General features: G+C 39.1%; 1 protein-coding gene across 1 annotated transcript in view; it reads right to left on the reverse strand.

Moving 5' to 3' along the window:
• The window catches only part of gpr107 (G protein-coupled receptor 107), a 135201-nt gene that overhangs the window by 32176 nt on the left and 80635 nt on the right, over positions 1 to 22390 (reverse strand). The window contains exons 15-17 of the mRNA XM_059993731.1: positions 15160 to 15209; positions 12129 to 12212; positions 7999 to 8120 (exon numbers count right to left, since the gene is read on the reverse strand). Of these exons, the coding sequence (XP_059849714.1) occupies positions 7999 to 8120; positions 12129 to 12212; positions 15160 to 15209 (256 nt within the window). The remainder of the gene's footprint in view (positions 1 to 7998; positions 8121 to 12128; positions 12213 to 15159; positions 15210 to 22390) is intronic.

Here is a 22390-nt window from a genome sequence, read left to right on the forward strand (position 1 = left end):
AATATTGAACAGGCTGGTTGTAAAAATTTAGTAAAAAGCATGGCATGAATTTTTTAAAGATTTGTTGTGTATGTGCTCAACTACATATCAATTAAATAAAAGCTCAGGAGTTGGCTTTAACTGATATATTCACATTGCAGTGCGGGGGGGGGGGGGGGGGAACAATGCGCATGTACCGTCAACAAATCAATACATTGTGCTAAAGGGAGAGGGAGTCATTGCTCTAAAAGAAATAGATCCATACATTATACTTCCTTCCCCTTTAGACTAATACACCATAAAACTATACATGTAAAAAATATTTGATTTCCCTTTCATAAACCTATATTCCCAAAAAAAAGCACACTTTCACAATAACACTCCATAACAGCACTGCGAAATGGAAGGTTCAGTCTTTTGGGTGGTGCTCTGTTTCTTTCAGGATAGCTGCTCTGAACCTATCAAGTGGCATCAGGTTTGGCAGGTCTCTTGTCAACGATAACGTTTTTGTCACACTTCCGGACCTGTGGAGTTGCACTGCATTTGGTAGGTGTCTTGGCTAACACAACGTTCTCGGTTGCCGGTGTCACATTGCTGGCAGTGGCATTGTCACTGAGAGGTAAGTCCGGTGACTGTAATGTGTCCATCTTGTTGGATGCAATTGACTCAGGTGTGTTCTTCAGTTAAGCATCCAGTACCTGGTCCACATGACGTCTCCACGTCTGATCTCCATCATCCACTGTGTACATCAGTGGTTCAGTTCTTGTAGCTGTCCTGCTGGGTGTCCACTTGTCTTCTCAGTAATTATGCACAGACTTCCTGTCCAATCTCAAAGTCCTCGCTGCTTCGCTTGGCAGCTGGCTGAACTGTTTATTCTGCACTTCCCTCAACAGAACTGGTTTCAGAAGATCTTTACAAGATCTCAGATTCCTGCTCATGAACAACATTACAGGGATTTGATATGTCGGTGAATGAATGAATAGACAAAAAGGAAGTGATCCACCTTGTGCTGTAGAGAAACATCCTCCTTGTCCATCACTTTAATAGACTTCTTGAAGTTTTGGATAAATCTTTCAGCTAACCCATTTGTTGCTGGGTGGTGAGCAGTTGACTTGAAATGTCTGATGCCATTTTGCTTCATGAACATTCGGAATTCTTTTGATGTGTATTGCAGTCCATTGTCACTCACAATTGGCTCTGGTGAGCCATTTCTGGCAAAGCTGGTTCTCAGGGCGGAGGCAGTCTTTGCTGATGTGGTTAACTTCACTGGTATAACCTCCAGCCACTTCGAATGAGCATCCACAGCAATCAGGAACATGGAGTCCATGAATGGCCCAGCAAAGTCAACATGTACTCTTTGCCATGGTGAAGATGGTCACTCCCACTGGTGTCACAGTACCTGTGAGGGTGCATTTTCAACCTTTTGGCATCCTAAAAAGCTTTTGGCCGTCTTCAATCTGTTTATCTATTCCCAGCCATCACACATAGCTTCAGGCAACACTCTTCATCTCCCCTCATGCAGATTTGCTAACACACTGGCACGCAGTTTAGAGGGAGCCACAACACAAGATCCACACATCAGTGTTCTTTGACATACCAACAGTAGGTCTCGACTTGCTGAGAACTCAGGAAACATTGGGTTACCACAAGCTGGCCATCCTTGCATGGTGATTTCATAGATTTTTGACAATGTCGGGTCATTCCTCGTTTCCCTTTGTATTTCAGAATTTGTTACCGGCAACTGATCCATCAGTGCAGTGTGGAACACTTCTGCTGGGTCACAGTATGAAAACTTCTCAGTTGCTAACACTGGAAGACGTGGCAAGCCATCAATGTTGCTGTGTTTGGTACCCTTGAACTCTATGTCATACGAGTGGGCTCCTAGGAACAGTGCCCAACATTGTAACCGGGTAGCAGTCATCACTGGAATTCCCTTTCTGGATTGAAAATAGACACAAGGGGCTGGTGATCTGTAAACTTTTGTCGGCAGAGGTAGTGGTGGAAATTCTCTATTCCCCATACTAGACTAAGGGCCTCTCAGTTAATCTGTGCATAGTTGCATTCTGCGCTTGTCAGTGGGAGGGGAAGGGGGAAGAGAACAATGAGCATGCATAGACACAGTGCATGTGCAGACAAATCAATGTGTAGGCTGGGGGGGGGGGGGTCATTGGCCTAAAAGAAATAGATTCATACATTACAATGGCGATAAAGCCTCGGCTTATCATGCAGCAGCAGAGAGATTCATTGATGACTTTGCCAAGATCGTCACTGATGAATATCGAACACGACAAATGGCTGCATCAGTGCATATATGTGATGAACAAGTGTAAGACACTTTCTTCTCCAGTCCTTGACCTTTCCTACCCACCTGGCTTCACCCATTACTTTCCAGCTAGCTGCATTCCCCTTCCCCCACCTTTTTATTCTGGCATCGTCCCCCTTCCTTCTCAATCCTGAAAGAGGGTTTTTGCCTGAAACATTGATTATAGATGCTGCCTGACCCACTGAGTTCCTGCAGCATTTTGTGTGTGTTGAAGTGTAAGATAAAGACTGCTTACAGGTAGCACATAAATTCAGAGTTAGAAATGATGGGGGTCCCAAGCTATCTCAGTATATGTGCCCAAATCTGGAAAAAAAATCCAAAATCTGAAACATTTCTAGCCTCAAGAATTTCAGATAACAGGTACTTAACCTGTATTAGCCAAGCTATTTTTTTCTTCCAAGAATTAAATACAACTTAAGTGTAAGGTGATCAGTTATGATTAAGTATGATGGAGTATTAATTAGCTCAAAATAAGAAACAGACTAAAAATACTTGCAGATAAAAAACAATAATTTGATCCAATCAATCACTGAAGCATGTTACGTGAAAATAAAATCTGTAGCAAGTTAAAGGGTTCCAGGGGATGAGTAAGCCACTCTCAAAACAAGCAGGTGCATTATCAGACACATTTATCTATTGTTTGATAATGTGTGAATAAATACAACACCTTATCATGCAAAGTACAGATAATGAGAGGTAAATCATACTTGTTACTACTTAACAAAACAAAAAAAAAGAATAAAAAGAAACATTTATATAAATATAAAAGTCAATCAGAATCAAAAAAAGGAAAACATTTCTTCAGTCACTTCTGATAATGGGCTGCAACTGAAATATTAAACCTTTTTTTCCTTTGACCAAAAACACAAGAACATCAGCAGATGATGAAAATCTTGAGCAACACACTAGCTGCTGAAAGAACTCAGCAAATCAGGCAGCATCTATGGAAAGGAACAAACAGTCGATGGTCTGCTCCAAGTCCAATCTGTGTTGGGTCTCAATAAAGTAGGACCCGTCGCACTGCGAGCACTGACAGACACGCAGATGAAGCGTTGCCTCACCAGTAAGGACTGCTTGGGACCCTGAATGGCGGTGAGGAAGGAGATGTAGATACAGGGGTAGCACTTGACTTGCTTGCAGGGTTAAGTGCTAGGAGGGAAATCAGTGGAGACAGACAAGTAGTCAAGGAAGTCAGCCTCCCAACTTCTTAGTTCATTACCCCTCCTTCATCCGTCCACCTTCCCCTTCACCTGATCTCATCTATCACCTATCAGATTGTATACCTTCCCCCCACCCTGGCTTCTACTCCCTTCCTTTGTGATGAAGGGTCTCAGCACAAAACATCAATTCTTTACTTCCCCCATACATGTGGCCCGATTTGCTGTATCCCTCCAGTGTTTTGTGTGCATGATTCTCTTTGAACAGGTTAGTCAATTTCCAACATTTTCTTTGGTTTTAATTGTCTATAATGAGTAGTTAGTTCAGTTGATGCCCTCGTATATCAAATCTGCATTCCTCAATAGAGTAAGGGATTTTTAATCAATTGAAAACCTTGAATAAAACAAGAGAATATGTTCCTATGAGCTTCAGGACTCAACACAGCCTCTGGTTTCCCCACTAATGGTCCACCTATTACAATAAGAAACATTTTTTGCTATTTTCAGAAGACCATAAGGTGACAATTAGACTGTGGCTTGTGCTTGATCCCAAGGACATAATGGCTGGTGAGTAACTAAGAAAGGTTCCTATGTTCAATTAAATCCATTCTTATCATTATTTCACAACCTTGCCCAATCTGTATAAAAGTTAACCAAATGCACAACTTTGGGATTGGAGAAATAAAATACAAGATAACCAGATTGAGCCAAAATAGGCTGGAAAAGCAGCACTGCAGTTTAAAACCACATGATGAAGTACCTCCAAATGCAACATTAATTCATTTTTGGATTCTGTTCAACATGCTGTGTTTTTTCAGCAATTTATGCTTTTAAAATCATGGAATATAGCAGCACGAGTCCCAAACTACTTACAAAATAAAGATTTGTATAACTGGCAGATCAGAGATGACTTGCGTACCAGCAAAAAAAAATCTGCAGTTTTGCTAATGCTCAACATTTCAGCTTTGCTCAACTATATTGACTAAATTACTCCATTAAAATTATCGTATGGAGGCGTGCAGAGAGCTTACTCCTCTTCAGAAAAAAATAATGCTCAGGCAATTTCTCGGTCTCACTTGTGCATTTACTGAGTAACAGTGAGCAATTAAGCTGGACAGTTAACCCTGAGCATCCTGAGCAATGCTTCTCAACCCAATCAGCACTGTCATTAAGTCCGTCAGTACATTTCTTGCAGAATAAAGTAATGAGAGATGAATGTTAAAATGGGTTGCTAAGACATAACTATTCCAGAATTCTTGTCACTAAGCTGCATTGTCTGAAGAGAGCTGTTGGATTCAGTCATGTAATTCATTAAATCTGGCCATCTTGATGTACTATTAAGCTGCTATACTATACCTACATATTTATTTTGGAGCATTTGGTCAAATTTTGAGTTGTTTTCTCAAAAATTTTGCAAGAAATTTCATTCAACAAGCTACATCATCCACCTGTATACCGTTATGAATGAAGCAGTATTTCAGGAACAGCAATATTCTCCTGAGGCAAAATGTAAAGGATAAATGACATATTTTCTCCCTTTTTAAAGAAATGGTGAAAATGGAGCAGTACAGAATCAAACAAAACAAGTAGTAGTAGGACCTGACAGCACAGTTCCACTTTACAGAGTGGTGCAGGGTTCATGAAAAGACCAATATAGAATTAAGTTAATGGCAATTTGCAGGGACTTTAAAATACACTGGTCAGGCCATAATTACATCATGTGAACTTGTCCAAGGACAGTCCCAGGCCTGGCTGGGAAAGGAGGAGGGTTGGGCCTGGGGCCAGCAAATTAATCCAGTAAAAACCCAGAGCTGCAGGAACACCAAAAAGAAGCTCCAAAGACATCACCCTTGGGAGAGGAAGGATCTTTGCCTAGAAGATGTGAAGTCATGTGGTGAAAGTGGATGCCACAGGGCTGATCAACCTTCTATCAGCTAAGACAGAGGACTCCAGCAAGCTGCTGTCAGCAGCCTATGCCACAGTAAGGATGATGGGCTTACTAACATACTTCAGTGATACACATATACTGAGGTACACTAAAAACAAGTATAGATTAGGACATTTTACAGCAGTCTCAAGCTAGAGTTTTGAAAATAATAATAAAGGTATTATAAAGAATTAGCCCAAATCTGCATTTTCTGGTTTTAAATTTCAAACTTATTTCAGGTGGACACCAAATCAAAGACCACTTATTATACATAAAATTACAGTCTTGGAAGACAAATTTAATCAAAAAATAAAAAAACTTATGATAATCAAACTCCTGTGGGAAATCTCATTAAGCAAGATCAAGTTTATGTATAGCTTTCTCATAAATTCTATTTTGCTGTGAATGCCTGCAAGAAAATGAATCTCAAGGTAGTATATGGAAATATACGTGTACTTTGATAATAAATTTTAATTTCACTTTGATGCTTAGCCCAGTGCCTCACTGATGACAAGGGCATATTTCACTGTTTTTAAATGTCTTCAACATGTAGACATGTGTAAATAAGCTAAAAGTACTTAAATTATATTAAACAAGTACAAATTAGTTAATAGTAAAATAACAAGACAATGTAAACAAAAACTTTTACCCGAACCCCATCTTTTTAAGTAAGTTCAGTGACCACATTCAAATGAATGGGGATGCTGCTTAATCCACTTCTCTAGCTTTGTATGTTCTGGAACTGCCTCTGGACTCCAGCAACAGAACTGCAAGTATGTGCTCTGGCTTCAGTATGTTTCCAACCTCTGCATTGCAGTGGGCAAATATACGTGCTATGGATATATTCAAATACCTTAAACAGCAAGCAGACACAAATCGTAGCTTGATGCTCCCCACGATATTACTCGTTAGGTCTTCACTGCCATTGTTAAATGATCAGAATCCGGTTTAACATCACTGCCATACGTCATGAAATTTGTTGTTTTGCGGCGGCAGTATAGTGCAATACTTAATACTAAAAACTATTAATTCCGAAGAGAAATATATATAAAATTAAATTAGTAGTGCGAAATGAGAGTAAAAAGAAAAATGAGGTAGCGTACATGGATTCATTGTCTGCTTAGAAATCCGATGATAGAGGGGAAGAAGCTGTTCCTAAAATATTGAATATGCAAAAATTCTAAAAATACTAAGAAGAATTTGCAAAGTTATGGTTGTCACACCATACTATCGGGTTCAATTACAAAAGATGTCATGAACCAAACATACTATTGTACAAGAACATGCCTTTTTTGTAATTACTGGTTTGCACTGAGAGCTTTTATTATATTAAATCCCACAATTAGTTTGAGATCTCGTTAATATCACCCCTAAGAGTATTCATATCTCTGCAATATCACCCAACTCTAGCCAAGATTTCTCACATTTTCTGCTGACCTCATCAATATTTATGTCTCAATTTGACCATTCCAACACCCTCCTGAGCAGCTTCACTTTTGCCAAACCCTAGAAATCTGCATCAGTCCAAAACTCACCCACTGAAATCTAAATTCCTATCAGGCCTTGTTGATTCACCTATCTCTGTGCCCTCCAATACACATTGTCTCACAGTTTAGGAATTTACATTTCAAACACCTCATCCAGGTTTAAAAATCTCTGCAGCTGATTGCCAAAATATTAGCTCATCCACCATTCTAGATACTTGATTATTCCTGAATTAAGTTACTCCATTACTGGCACCAAGGCCCTAAACTCTGTAATTCCCTCTTCATCAAACATGCATTTAGAAAATTTTAATATTTGCTTTGCCTGACTTCTCACTTTGTGGATTCCTCAGTGAGAAGAAATTTGATATTCAACTGTAATTTACTCTTGGTTCTGATCGAAACTGGACTTCTGTACAACAAATGAATGATAAATAAATATTAGTAATGATGGCAACATCACACTCAATGAACAAAGATCAGTTTCAATATGTAATCCAATAAACACTTAGTAATAATTAACATGACAACACAGCCAATCATATGCATCATGTGCAGTTCTCTTGTGGCTCCTTAACAGTCCTTCACCAAGAATAACCTCACTCATGTCCAACAAAGAGGAAAAATCTTAGGATGAAAAGCATTTTATCTTTATATATTCCTTTGCCCACAGCTTTCAGCTTCTTTCTTATTTGTAGTTGTGAAAGTACACAAGAAAATTTTGAATTTTGCAAATATTTACATTTTTACTCATAACATGTTGATTAACCACCTTATTAAAAAGCAATTTCAGAATTATGGGTCACTTAATACTTCATATTTGTTGCAATTAGTTTAGACAACTTCACCTCCAGTCCAATTTTCCAGAAAAACTTACAATAACTTTACCAGCCAAATGCATTCCTGTGTCAATCAGATTTTGGTTTGAGGTCACTGGACCTGCAAACCAGCAAACTAAAGCAATTTTGTGTCATTCATTCACTTTTTTCTTCCCTCACTTCAGAACTTACAGTCTAGGATAATCTTGATGTTGAAATTTCAAAGTGGTCCTCAGTTGCAGCTATTGAGCACAACATTCTGTTAATCATTGGGACTATTCCAGTTGAAGACAATGTTGGAAGTACTTACACTTCGTCCATCTCGACATCCTCCTCATTCTGAGATAGTTGAAGGTAGGGATTATCTGAAGCTGGTCGAAACTTGTATCCCGTCAAACAGAAAAATACAAGTGTGGCGAGTTCATCTAGGAACTTAAGTTAAGAGTGATGATCAGAAAATGCTCCTTTGGATTTTGGACCTGTGAATGTATTCTTCAACACCTGAAAATTTGTTGCCAAAACTCATGCATTTGGTTAGGTTTGCGTTCTGAACGTTGACAAACACAATCATTCCTGCCTATGGCCATCAAACTTTACAACTCCTCCCTTGGAGTGTCAGACACTGAGCCAATAGGCTGGTCCTGGACTTATTTCCACTTGGCATAATTTACTTATTATCATTTAATTATTTCTGGTTTTATTTTGCTATATTTCTACTCTATTATTGGTTGGTGCAACTGTAACAAAACCCAATTTCCCTCGGGATCAATAAAGTATGCCTGTCTGTCTGTAATGCATTGTAGGTAATAAGAAGGATTCAGTGATAGACCAGGAGCTCAATTCCCACTTCTTCAGGCGTGATCAAGTAGTACAAAGGTCACTACCAAACATTCTCTGGGAAGACCATCAATCCATCAGGGAAGAACACAACATTTAAAAGGTTCAGCATTTTACTAAGCCACATTGCAAGGCTCAGTTGTTGTCAGATGATCACATAATTAGTTATTTGGGAAAATAATTTTGTAATAAAGCTAAGCAAATAGAGAAAATTAAATTTAACATATTTAGAATATATTGCCTTAAGCAAATTAAGCGCAAAAGAGAAACTTAAATTATCATTTATGGGCAGCATGTCTAAATGGTATGAGGATAAAAAAACAAGTTAAATTATCAACAGATTTTCCCCTGAACAAAATTACATCTGTTTCAATACATGTATCATTTAACGAAAACACCAAACAGCATCTTTTAAAGGTTAGCACACTGTTACATTATTTTTCTTTTACAGATAAATATATTTTGTCAATTTTCCCCTTTGGTTTCTTCCCTGATGGAGTGATTCTGGTCATCCCAGAGAATGTTTGGTAGTACAAAGATGAGAAAATTTGTAGGTTCTGGAAATCCAAAACAGCACACACAGAATGTTAAAAGAACTCAGCAGGCCAGGCAGCATCTATGGGAAAGAATAAACAATCGACTTTTCGGGCCAAGACCGTTCATCAGGATTGGGAAAAGAAGATGAGAAGTTGGAGCAAGAAGGTGGGGGGAGGAGAGGAAGAGGTACAAGGTGGCCAGTGATGGGTTAAACTGGCAGAGGGGGAGGGATGAAGTATAGAGCTGGGAAGTTGATTGGTAAAAGTGATAAAGGGCTGGAGAAGGGAGAATCTGATAGGAAAGGGTAGAAGACCATGGAAGAAAGGGAAGGGGGAGAAGCTTCAGAAGGAGCCGATGGGCAGGTCAGGAAATAAGGCAAGAGAGGGAAACAGGAATGGGGAATAGTGAAAGAGAGGGATGGGGAACGATTAGCAGAAGTTCAAGAAATTAATATTTTCATGCCATCACATTGGACGCTACCCAAACGGAATACAAGGTGTTGCTCTCTCCAACCTGAGTGTGGACTCATCGTAGCAGTAGAGGAGGTCATAGACTGACATGTCAGAATGGGAATGGGCAGTGGAATTGAAATGGTGGCCACCAGGTGATCCCACTTTTTCTGGCAGACAGAGCATTTTTTCAAGTGCAAAATGAGGCAATTCATTGGGAGTGCTGATGAAGGATCTCAGCCCAAAATGTTGACTGTTTATTCCTCTGCATGCTGCCTGGCCTACTGATTTCCTCCAGCATTTTGTGGGTGTTGAGGAGAAACCAAAGGCAGATTGGATGACCATGTTGCAGAACATCTGTCTTCAGTTTGCAGGAGTGATTCCAAGATCCATTTGCCTCTCACTTTAATCTGTCCCATTCTGACTTTTCCATCTTTGGAGTCCTCCACTTTTCCAAGAAGACTCAGACAAGCTCAAGGAACAGCTTCTCATCTTCCAGTCAGACAGATCTGAGGAATTAGCATTAACAATTTCAGATAACCTGACTTTTCAGTTTGTGTGGGGTCTACTGAGATTTTCCAGCGTTCTCCAATTTCAGCATTCCAACAACTGTAGTGTTTGCAAATCACAATTCTAACATTGTTCTCATTTGTTTTCTATTTGCATCTCTCCAGCTGGAACAGCTGCAACTAACAAACCTTCACTACCCCCCTTTCATCTGGTACCACTATTTGTGTCATTTTCATAGTGTCTCCACCCCTATCACAATAATACCCTTTGTTCTCTTGACTCCTCCCCATCTCTGCCACTTGAAACAACACATACGAAATGTCAGAGGAGCTCAGCAAGTCGGGCAACAGTTGACATTTCAGATCGATCATCTATTCCCCTTCATAGATGCTGCCTGACTTGCTGAGTTCCCCCAGCATTTTGTGTGTGTTGCTCAAGATTTCCAGCATCTGCAGAATCTCTTGTGTTTATGTTCTGCTACTTTAAATGTATTTTTGTTTTCTGAATTTTGCTCTTTTTGAAAAGTCATTGATCTGAGATCGAACCAGTTTTGCTCCCTGATCTGCTGACCATTTCCAACATCTGCAGCTCTTTTTTTGCTTTTTGACTTTGAATGTGGCATCTATTTAGCCAGTGAAACATGAGTGAAATTCAAGCCCTGTCAGTGTCACATATCTGGGAGGCTGACTCCTCATTTCCTATGTACATTCAGAATTAAACCTTAACTTTTTCATGAAGTGCCCATAAAGTGATCTTATTGTATTATACAAATTAACAAATACTATGGAAAGTGTAAAACTGAATAATTACTTACAAGTGCAAGAGACGTTCAATGTAGTAAAATGATCAATATAATATATGATCAAAATTTGGAATACGGAGTGCCCGAAAAGCAAATAGACTTATGGACATACAAACTTTGGAATATTCAAACTTTGGAACTATTTAAGGAACAACCTAACATTACAATAACCGGACTTCAGGCTCTATCTGGGAGAATGAACCAATATGGCCTGCATATAATTACTTTTTTGCAATGATCATGTGATAAAGGACTAGCTTCTCATCTCTATCCTTTTTACCTCCCCTTCTTTCAATCCAGAAATGGAACAAGGTTTGTGGACACAATGTAAGATAAAAGAGGAAAAGCTTTCTTGAAAACAAGAAATTCTGTAGATGCTGGAAATCCAAAGCAACAGACACAGAATGCTGGAGGAATTCAACAGGCCAGGCAGCATCTATGGAAAAGAGTAAATAGCCGACGTTTCAGGCCGAGACCTTTCATCAGGACTGCTTTCTTTCTTGGCCTCACTTGCAAAAAGAAATTGTGAAGCTGTGTTTTGAAAATGAATATGCATTTAAGGTGAAATATACTGCAGGCATGCAAACTTTCCACTAGATCTAGTCAGGATAACAACACAGTTCATTAGAAAAGGAATAGAAATTCTGGTAGGGTGTGGACAAACTGCAAGGTGGATAATTACTGAACATGCAGAAACAAGTAATATGCATTCAGGTGAAAAATTTCATTTCAGCAAACTCCAGGAATTTCAGTTTGATAAAAATCAAATGGCAGGGTGTTTGAAATTATTACTTTCCTTTCGCAGCTGGATGTTCTATGAGTTTCAACATCTCAATTACAAGCTCCCAGGACTCATCGATGCTGACTTGTTAATGAAACCAGCATGAGACCGGCTCCTGGCCTCACTGTCTTTGATGAAACGGGGCAATAAGTCCACATTCCATACTTCATAGCATCAGATTTTGATGTACCATCCCTGCCAACCAAAACATCTCTCTTATATGACTGCCTTTCATCTACACAAAACAAGCTAGAAATCTGTAATAATATTTTATGGACACATTTCCATAATTTGTTTAAAGTCCAAATTATCTTGGGATCACTAAAAAAAGGTACTTTTGAAAAGATGGTACAATATGCAACATCCCAAATAGTCAAGTCCATTCAAACTTGATTAATTAAGAACTGCTTAAGTTCATTTCTCCAGCTAACTAATCTCTACTCCTGCGTCTCATTGCAGAGTGTAGTAAGTAAGGATTTAAAACAACCGAAGAAGCAACTTGCTTGTTTTCAGCAAGAGCTTACCTGATACAGCCACTTCCACTGGAAAGGTACGATAATTTTGATCAGGATTGCAATGATTCGCGTAAAATAAATATAACACACAATCTAAAACAGAGAAGATACAAAATTAGCATATTAGAACAATTGACAATCAAGATTTAGCAATGTTTATATTTTAACTCATGTTATTTCCTAAGTACCACTGAAGTAAAATTTGTTTTACTTAATTGCAACACACGCAAAATGCTGGAGGAACTCAGCACACCAGACTGCATCTATGGAAAACAATACAGTCAACATTTTGGGCCAAGACCCTTCAGCAGGGCTGAAGAAAAAAGGATGAGGAGTAGATTTAAAAGGTGGGAGGAAGGGAGGAAAAAACGCAAGGTGATGGGTGAAACCAGGAGAGGGAGGGGTGAAGTAAAGAGCTGGGAAGTTGGCTTTCTGAAAGAGACACAGGGCTGGAGAAGGGGGAATCTAATAGGAGAGGACAGTAAGCCATGGAAGAAAGAAAAGGTGGGAGGAGCATCGGCGGGAGGCGATGGGCAGGTAAGGAGACGAGAGGGAAAAGAGGATGGGGAATAGTAAAGGTGGGGCATTACCAGAAGTTCAAGAAATTGATGTTCATGCTGTCAGGTTGGAGGCTACCCAGACAGAATATAAGGTGTTGTTGTTCCTACCTGATTGTGGCCTTATCATAACAGTAGAGGAGGCCATGGATGGATATGTTGGAATGGGAATGGGAATAGGAAGTGGAATTAAAATGTGTGGCCACTGGGAGATCCTGCTTCTTCTGGCAGAGAGTAGGTGCTTGGTGAAGCAATCTCCAAATCTACGTTGGGTGTCACCGATATACAGGAGGCCACAACGGGAGCACCGGACACGGGTTGGAAGAACAACACCTTATATTCTATCTGGGTAGCCTCCAACCTGATGGCATGAGCATCAATTTCTCAAACTTCCGGTAATGCCCCCCCACCCCACTCCTTCACCATTCCCCATCCACTTTCTCCTCTATTACCTTATCTCCTTGCCTGCCCATCGCCCCCCTCTGGTGCTCCTCTCCCCTTTTCTTTCATCCATGACCTTCTGGCCTCTCCTATTAGATTTCCCCTTCTCCAGCTCTGTATTTCTTTCAGAAAATCAACTTCCCAGCTCTTTATTTCACCCCTCCCCCTGCCGGTTTCATCTATCACCTTGCATTTCCCCCTCCTCTCCCCTCCCTTTTAAATTTACTCCTCGTCTTTCTTTCTTCCAGTCCTGCTGAAGGGTCATGGCCCAAAACATTGATTGTACTTTTTTCCATAGAAGCTGCCTGGCTTGCTGAGTTCCTCCAGCATTTTGTGTGTCTTGCTTGGATTTCCAGCATCTGCAGATTTTCTCTTTTTTTTTAAAATTTGCTTAAATTTGGCATACATTCCTTGAAATTTAGAAAAGTGAGAGACTATCCAATTAGAATGCTTAAGATTCTAGAAAGATAAATCTTATGATCACAAGAGGTCCTGTAGAAGCTGGAAATCCAGAGCAATATACACAAAATGGTGGAGAAACTCAAAAGGTCGGGCAGCAACTGTGGAAATGAATAAACAGTTGACAATTTGGGTCAAGAACCTTCTTCAGGACTGAAAACGAAGGGGGAAGAAGCAGAATAAAAAGATGGGGCAAGGGGAAGGAGGACTAGCTAGGTGATGATAGGTGAAGCAAATCGTGTCATGGCATTCTTTGGAATTATTAATCTAAATATAATGAATTAAAGATGAATTCAACACATATGATTTTGATTTAGAAATCTAAGGCTTGCCATTAAAACAGTTACAGGTGCAAGCTATTCCATGGACAACCCAGTTTTGAGCATCCCAGGCAGATGATGTATTTGTTGCTTCTGCATGAAATTTTTGTTCATTTATCTCAATGTAAAAGAATTTGTTTTCTAAAGAATCAAAAGTTTGATTACATGCTAATTTCAGCTACTAAGAACTGAAACTATGGATAAATGGAATGGAAGAGATTTTATCAAATTTCACAACAGTGTTGGCTCTCTAAACGAGGCACAGTCACAGTCCCTTGCATTTACTTTTAAATATTTATTTTAAAAAGTATTCACTATTTCTAAATTTATTCAGAATTATATTTTCTTCAGTGTTCTAACATTCAACAATTCTGTCATCAGCACAAAAAAAAAATCCCAATTTATTCCTTTGCTTTTTAGCTTGGATCATAAATTTTAGCTATCGAGTCAACATCAGCTAATTACATCATCTAATTTATTTCTTCTCCTTAATGGAAATTGCTCAGTTATGAATGGTTCCATTAGATCACAGGTATCTTTATTTCAGAATCCCTCAAGTTCTCTTTTGGATTAAAATTGAAGCTTTTATTATTTTCCTAGCTCTGATCACTTTATACCATACATTATTGTTAATTGAGACTTACAAGACTTCTACACAGTCTATCTGAAAACAGCTGGCAAAGACAAATTATGTTTCTTTCCTACTACGAGACACTCAAGAAACTTCAGAAATCAAAAAAAATAAGCTACTCATAACTATGAACTTTGTAAAATGTGACTAAAATTACATACTATTGCCTGTCCCTGCTTTCCTTCTCAATGCTGTACAAGCAATCAAGCATCTTCCAACATTTGACATTATCTAGGGACAGCACGAGTGCTCCCTCCAGAGGAACAAACTATAAACTCTATCTCCACTGATCTACCCCAGGAAGCCCCCATCATCAACCTTTCTGAACCACTGATCAATAAACACAATTCTGAATTTATCGCCAAAATCAGCGTTCCAACCCCAATGCTATCCCTCCAATCAGCTAGTTTTCTTAATCAATCTTTGGAATTAAAATTTCCCCTTCATAATGATGAAATATAGCAATTCTTAGGCTGCATCCTATTGCAGTGTGAAGGAGAAACACCTTGCACTTCTTGCCCATCATTACCAACCCCCCAATGAACTAGAAAACATCAAAGCCATGGCATCTGCTTCACTAAATGCTCATCCAGATACATTTTTGCTTAACTATACCAAGTTTCCACACTTACCATGACATAGTAATGTCTGAAGAGCATTAGTTTCGCCAAATTAATGGCAGCTAGAAAAATGCAAAATGGAAAATTAAAAATTCAGGTTAAAAATCAACATGCAATTACTGTACTAGCAACTCTGGGGAAGAAATTTGACTATATTTTGCTCTTGCACATCTCCTTACATGTATGCTTCATTTTGCTGTCAAATTTTATGCCTCTCAATGAAAAAAATAATGAACTAAGACTGATACACAAAAGGCTTCCAAGGTTTCATAGATGTAAGGAAAAAGCTAATTAAATCTTTGTTCTTAAGATAGAAGAATATAGGAAGAATTCATCATAAACCTTATTTTTATCATTTGTGAAACTGACGAAGAACACTTTAAAGCCGGATGTTGTATGATGTCTTTTAAAGATTAACTTTATTTGTCACATACAGTGACATGTGACGGGACAGCCTGTAAGTGTTGCACTGCTTCTGTTACTAACCCGAGTCCACAAGTCTTTGGAATGTGGGAGGAAACTGGAGTACTTGAAGGAAACTAACACAGTCACAGAGAGAACAGACAACTCCTTACAGCTAGTGGCGGGAACTGAACCCCGATTGTTTGAAAACATTATGCTTCCATGCCACTCTTATGAATCATTTAGTCATGAATGACACCTCAGGAGAGGAATTCAATCTGTTGAGCTGATCAGAATGGGAATGGAAAGTTCAGAGGGACAGTTCTCCTGCTACTGACTGTGATATAGACCCTTCAGTAAGTTTAACCTGGCATGAGCAAAACCGAACTAGCGTGAACTCTGACACTGCAGAGAGAAAGAAGCAATGGAAACACGCCACTGGTGCTCTGTGGTTGTCTCATGACTGGACACCGTGTGCGTAACAAAACTTCTGCAGTCAGCAATGAGGGATTCAAAAGAAAAGAGACAAATAGCCTGTCGAGTCGTGCCTCTCTTCTGTGTTATGCAGATGGCAAACCTTGGTTGTGGCTGTTTGAGGCCAGTTTGCATGTTACAAGTCAGCAGGTGCTTGGCCTCTTCACATTGCTTGTACTGAAGATTCATGCTGAGCTATTCCCTGGACAGCTGTGCGGCATGGATAATAGACTTTTAAACAGAATGCTCCAATATTAACTATTAATAGCTACTGAATTGTTGTTTAGTACCTACCACAGAAGGATTATTGAGGAAATTTCTATGCTGAATACTTATATTCAATATTACCACAAAATAATATACCAGGCTTCTTTAGAGTCTCTCTGGTATTTAAAATTCTAAGGATCATTGCAAATGGAGTTTTAAATTGCTTATGTATTCAGATATATTATCTGATCAGCATACATGCAGTTTTCCTCTCCCATGTTTTTAGTTAAAACTTCAAATCCCACAACAGCAGGCAGCAAACTTGCTCTTTTAGCTTTTATACAAAGTGAGAGTTCAATCTGCAGAGTTCTCATTGATGCCCACTATTTAGTCTCACACACACAAGTTAAGTATAGAAACTCGTTGTTGCCAGCACAGTTTCACACAGCATGTGCTGTCAGCTTCAGATTAGTGTGGACAAGAGACAAAAAAAAAAGCTAAGCAGGGAATTGTTTTAAGAAGTAGCAGTCCAGAATAACATTGCACAGGAGGAAGCCATTCAGCCCACTGCATCTGAGGCAGCTATTTAAAAGGGCTACACATTAATTCCACAAAGCTGTGTGTGCAAATTCCTCCATTACAAGGTTATTCCTTTTGCCCAGCACTTAGTTAACTAAACAAATGTTAAATATTTCAGCACAAGCCAAAAGTAGTTTGGAAAATCTATGCTATTTCTCAAATTCCATGATGACCAACCCTGTGTGTTCTTTAGTTAAGAAGTCTTTCTCCACTTACTGCCTGATGCTTGTTCTTGACATGCAAACTATTCCTAAGCTATTGGTTGAGGGAGGATTACAATTGGAAATGGGTAGATGCAGCCGTACGGAAGCTGTGTGTGTGACAGTCCATCGTTCCCATTAATTACATAGAATCATAGTGCACTACCACAGAAACACCACATCTAATCCATGTCAAACTGCTATTCTACCCAGTCCCATCGGCCCACACCTGGATACCCGTCATCCATGTATTTACCCAGATTTCTCTTAAATATTAAAATTGAGTGCGCAATCACTATTTCCATGAGCAGCTCATTCTACACTCTCACCACCCTAAGTGAAGAAGTTCCCAGAGTTGGTACACAAGTTTACTTTTGACTTTCTCTCCTTCCCAGTTCTGACAAAGTTTTCAATTTCAAATATTAGCTCTGTTGCTCCTCCCAACCTGCTGAGCATTGCCAATGTTTAATTTTTTTTATTTCAGACTTTCAATTTTTTTTGAACTTCATTGACTATTATTTTCACACAGAATGTCTTTGTTGCACTAGTTCCTAACAGTCTCTCAAGACTGTTGTATTTGCTTTGTGATTTATAAAGGGAAGTTTCATTCATTTTAAATAATTAATAACTTGTCAAACTATCATGAAGCAACTGTAAAGGAAATACACTAAAGCCTGCAACAAAACTGGGGAAATATTTAATTTCTTCCAAAATTCAAACTAAAATGCAGCCTGATGGATAAAGACAAAGTTTCTATCCAGTATCATGACCTAGCCAGCATTGACGACAATAATGTTATTCAGAATTCCCCTTCCTTTTCTTCCTTTCTATTAACCTTTACCCTGTAAATAAATGATTTTTGTTGCAGGTTTAACTTGTTTAATTGGGTCATTTAGTGGCCAAGACAAGAGAAAGGAGAGCTGACCTAAGATAGATGCATCCAAAACCAGTAAAACCTGTATTATCTGGAACAAATATACAACATAGTACAACATAGTACAGCACAGTAAGGCATTTGGCTTACAAATATGTGCCAATCTTGATGCCAATTTATATTATGTCATCTTCCTGTTTATCATTCATGTTCCTTCATCCATGTGAAAGCCTCTTAATCTCTACTAAGCTGCCTGCTTTCATGACTACCCAGTAATCCATTCCAGGTACCTACCATTCTGTCTAAAAAACAAACTTGCCCCTCACATTGCCTTTAAACTTCCATTCTCGAACTTCAAAAACATGCCCTCTGGTGTTTGACATTTCTACCCCAGGGAACAGATTCTAACCGTCTACCCTACCTATACCTCTCATAATTTAAAAAATCTCTATCACGTCTTTTCTCAACCTCTGATGGTCCGGAGACAACAACACAAATTTGTCCAACATTTCTTGCTGCTCATACCTTCTAATCCAGGTAGTATCCTGGTAAACCTATTCTGTACTCTTTTCAGTTTCCTCATCCTTCCTATTATGACACCACTAGATCTGCACACAATATTCCTGGTGCAGTCTAATTAAAAAGTTTTATATAGCTGCAGCATGACTTAATGCTCATAGGCTCCTATTACCATTAAAGACAAGCTACCATATGCCTTCTTTATCTATGTGCTTAACCACTTCCAATGAACTATGGATTTGAACCTAAGATTTCTGTACCTCAATGCTATTAAGGGATCTTCTCTTAGCAGCACACTTTTTCCTTCCACTTGACCTCCCAAAGTGCAACATCTTGCACTGTCTAAAATTAAACTCCATTTGCCACTTCTCTGCCTGTATCTTTAACTAATCTATATCTCATTGTATTCTTTGATAATCCTTTACACTGTCCTTAACTCCACAAATCTTGCCATTTGCAAACTTTCTAATCCACCCCATTTAAACCATTGACATATATCACAAACAACAGAGATCTGAGCACCAATCCTTGCAGAACACCACTGGTCACAACCCAATGTCCATCAAAGAGGATAGTCAATATTGAGGGACTCACCGCCCTTAGAGAACTTAGTGAGCTTAAGAACCCTCAGGGGCAAGTGATCATTATATGATCAAATTTACCCTGAAATTTGAGAAGGAGAAGCTACTGTGTCAGTATAATAGTGGAGTACAGGGAGTTATAGAGGCATGAGAGAGGAGTTGGTCAAAATTGATTGGAAAAGAACACTGGCAGATATAACAACAGAGCAGCAATGGCTGGAATTTCTGGAAGCAATTTCAAAGGCACAGGATATACATCCAAAACAGGAAGAAGAATTCTAAAGAAAAGATGACACAACCATGGCTAACAACAGAAGTCAAAGCCAACATAACAGCCAAAGAGATGGCATACAGTATAACAGAGCTAAAATTAGTGGGAAGTTAGAGGACTAGGAAACTTTAAAAAACCAACAAAAGACAACTGAAGAAGTCATTAAGGTAAAGATGGAATATGAAAGTAAGCTAGCCAATAATACTGAGGAAGATACCAGAAGATTTTTCAGATACATAAAGTGTAAAAAAGAGAGGCAAGAGTGGATATCAGACTGCTGGAAAATGATGCTGGAGAGGTACTAATAGCGGACAAGGAAATACCGGACGAACTGAACAAGTATTTTGTCAGGCTTCACTGTAGTAGACGCTGGCAGGTTGATGGAAGTTCCAGGTGTCAGAGGTCATGAAGTGTGTGAAGTTACCATACTAGAGAGAAGATTCTTGGGAAACTGATGATAGACAAGGTCACCTGGAACAAACAGATGGTGTATACCCCAGAGTTCTGAAAGATGTGGCTGAAGAGATCATGGAGGAATTAGTAATGATTGCTCAAGAATCACTAGATTCTGGAATGGTTCCAGAAGGCTGGAAAATAGCAAACATCACTCCACAGAGAGGCAGAAAGTATTGGCCAGTTAGTCTGATCTCCGTTGGGAAGATGTTGGAGCCAATTATTAAGGATGAGCTCTCAGGGTACTTGGAGGCACACAGTAAAAAAGGCCGTAGTGAGCATGGTTTCCTCAAGGGAAAATCTTGCCTGCAAATCTGTTGGAATTCTTTGAAGTAGTAACAAGCAAGATAGACAAAAGAGGATCAGTTGATATTGTGTATTTGGATTTTCAGAAGGCCTATGACAAGGTGCCACACAAGGCTGCTTAACAAGCTATGAGCCTATGGTATTACAGGAAAGATTCAAGCATGGATAAAGCAGTGGCTGATTGGCAGAGGGCAAAGAGTGGGAATAAAGGGAGCCTTTTCTGGCTGGCTGCCGGTGACTAGTTGTATTCCACAGGGGTCTGTGTTGGGACTGATTCTTTTTGTATTATCTGTCAATGATTTGGTTGATGGAATCGATGGCTTTGTTGCAAAGTTTGCAGATGATACGAAGATAGGTAAAGGGGCAGGTAGTATTGAGGAAGTAGAGGCTACAGGAGGACTTAGATTAGGAGAATGGGCAAAGAAATGGAAGGGTTGGCTATTTTCTAAATGGAAAGGAAATACAAAAGAAAGAGGTGCAAAGGGACTTAGGAGTCCTTGTACAGGATTCCTTAAAGAGTAATTTGCAGGTTGAGTCTGTGGTGAGGAAGGCAAATGTGATGCTGGCATTTATTTCAATAGGACTAGCTTATAAAAGCAAGGATGTAATGTTGAAACTTTATAAAATACTGATGAGGCCTCACTTAGAGTACTGTGAGCAGGTTTGGGCCCCTCATCTTAGAAAAGATGTGCTGAAACTAGAGAGGGTTGAAAAGATGTTCACAAAAATGACTCCAGGATTGAATGGTTTGTCATATGAAGAGCGTCTGATGGCTCTGGGCCTGTATTCACTAGAATTCAGAAGAATGAGAGGCAACCTCATTGAAACCTACCAAATGGTGAAAGGCCTTGATAGAATGGGTATGGAGAGGATGGTTTCCAATGGTGGGAGAGTCTAAAACCAGAGAACATAGCCTCAGAATAGAGGGCATCCTTTTGGAACAGTGATGAATAGGAATTTCTTTAGCCATAGGGTGGTGAACCCGTGAAATTCTTTACAACAGGTAGCTGTATAGGCCAAGTCTGTAGGAATATTTAAAGCAGAGGTTGACAGATTCTTGATTGGTCAGGGCATGAAGGGATACAGGGAGAAAGCAGGATATTTGGGCTGAGGGGAAAATTGGATCAGTCATGATAAGTGGCAGAGCAGACTCAATGTGCCAAATGGCTTAATTCTGCTCTTATATCTAATGGCCTTTTAGTGAAGAACTTACTCCTAAATGGCCAATCTCTTATCCCAAGGATTTCTAAACCAGTGTGCCCAAGTTTCAGACTGTCTGCAGTTAATCCTCTTAAAACCTATATAAAGCTGTATGTTTCAGTCATAGCGAAATACTGCAGAAATCTCTAAGTTTGGGAATATCTTCAGTTAGGCATACAAATTTTCCTTTTTGAACTAACTTCATTTTTCCTTAGGTAGACAATAATGATAGGATCAAAGGTCTGTGTGAAGACCCTCTATCCCACACTAGAAATGCAATACTTTGGCAGCTACCTATCCGAATATCAACAGGATCTCTAAAAATTTCCATCACACAGATCTCAGGACTTGAACTCCATTCCATTTGACTTTTTGCCTGTGAATTCAAGGACCCCTAACAACATCTACAAATTCTCTGATCACAAGTCTTTCTTGCTATAAGCTTACTGCCATAGCTCTTTGTGCACTCACTGCACAATTAATTTAATCTAATAGGAAAGAACACAAAAAAAAATCACAGACCCAAATTACAGAGATGAATGAATCTAAAAATCCTGAAAATCAAACTATCAATTACATGTACACTACTTCTACATCTACCAAGGCTTAAAACTACCCAAAGGACACTTTACTGAATGTTAACATTAAACTGTCTCTTTCTGGATGCTTCTCTGACTTCAATGAAATTCTATCATTGTTTTTAATTTCATGTTTTTCTCCCCACTTTTTAAGAAACAAAAGAGCTTTCTTGCCTTTATTCTGAAACATCATACACAGCATGATGTTTTCTGCATGTGGCATTTTGATTTACCTCCGCTTACCTCAATTGAACAACATAGATTTCAAATTTTTAAAAAGGCTATTGTATTCATTTCATAATTAATTCCATTTTACTGCATCTCTCAAATCCTTCTCTCAGATAGGCAATTAACACTTTTAGACTCATTTATAAATGACTCTAGTTCTTTTAGTCTTTATATTATTTTGACAAATATGACTAATGATTTAAAATAAGGAAACGTGCTGTTCATAACTAGAACAGGAAAGGTACCAACGATGAGAGGCCATGAAATTGGAAGTCTATGGCTGCAATTTCAAATGGGTGCTTTGACATTGATGCAATTACAATTTGCCCAAGCTGGATCTGTCAGTTCCTTGCACTATTGAGACACCCATG

The sequence above is a fragment of the Hypanus sabinus genome, chromosome 18, assembly GCF_030144855.1.
Source record: "Hypanus sabinus isolate sHypSab1 chromosome 18, sHypSab1.hap1, whole genome shotgun sequence".
Taxonomy (NCBI): Eukaryota; Metazoa; Chordata; class Chondrichthyes; order Myliobatiformes; family Dasyatidae; genus Hypanus; species Hypanus sabinus.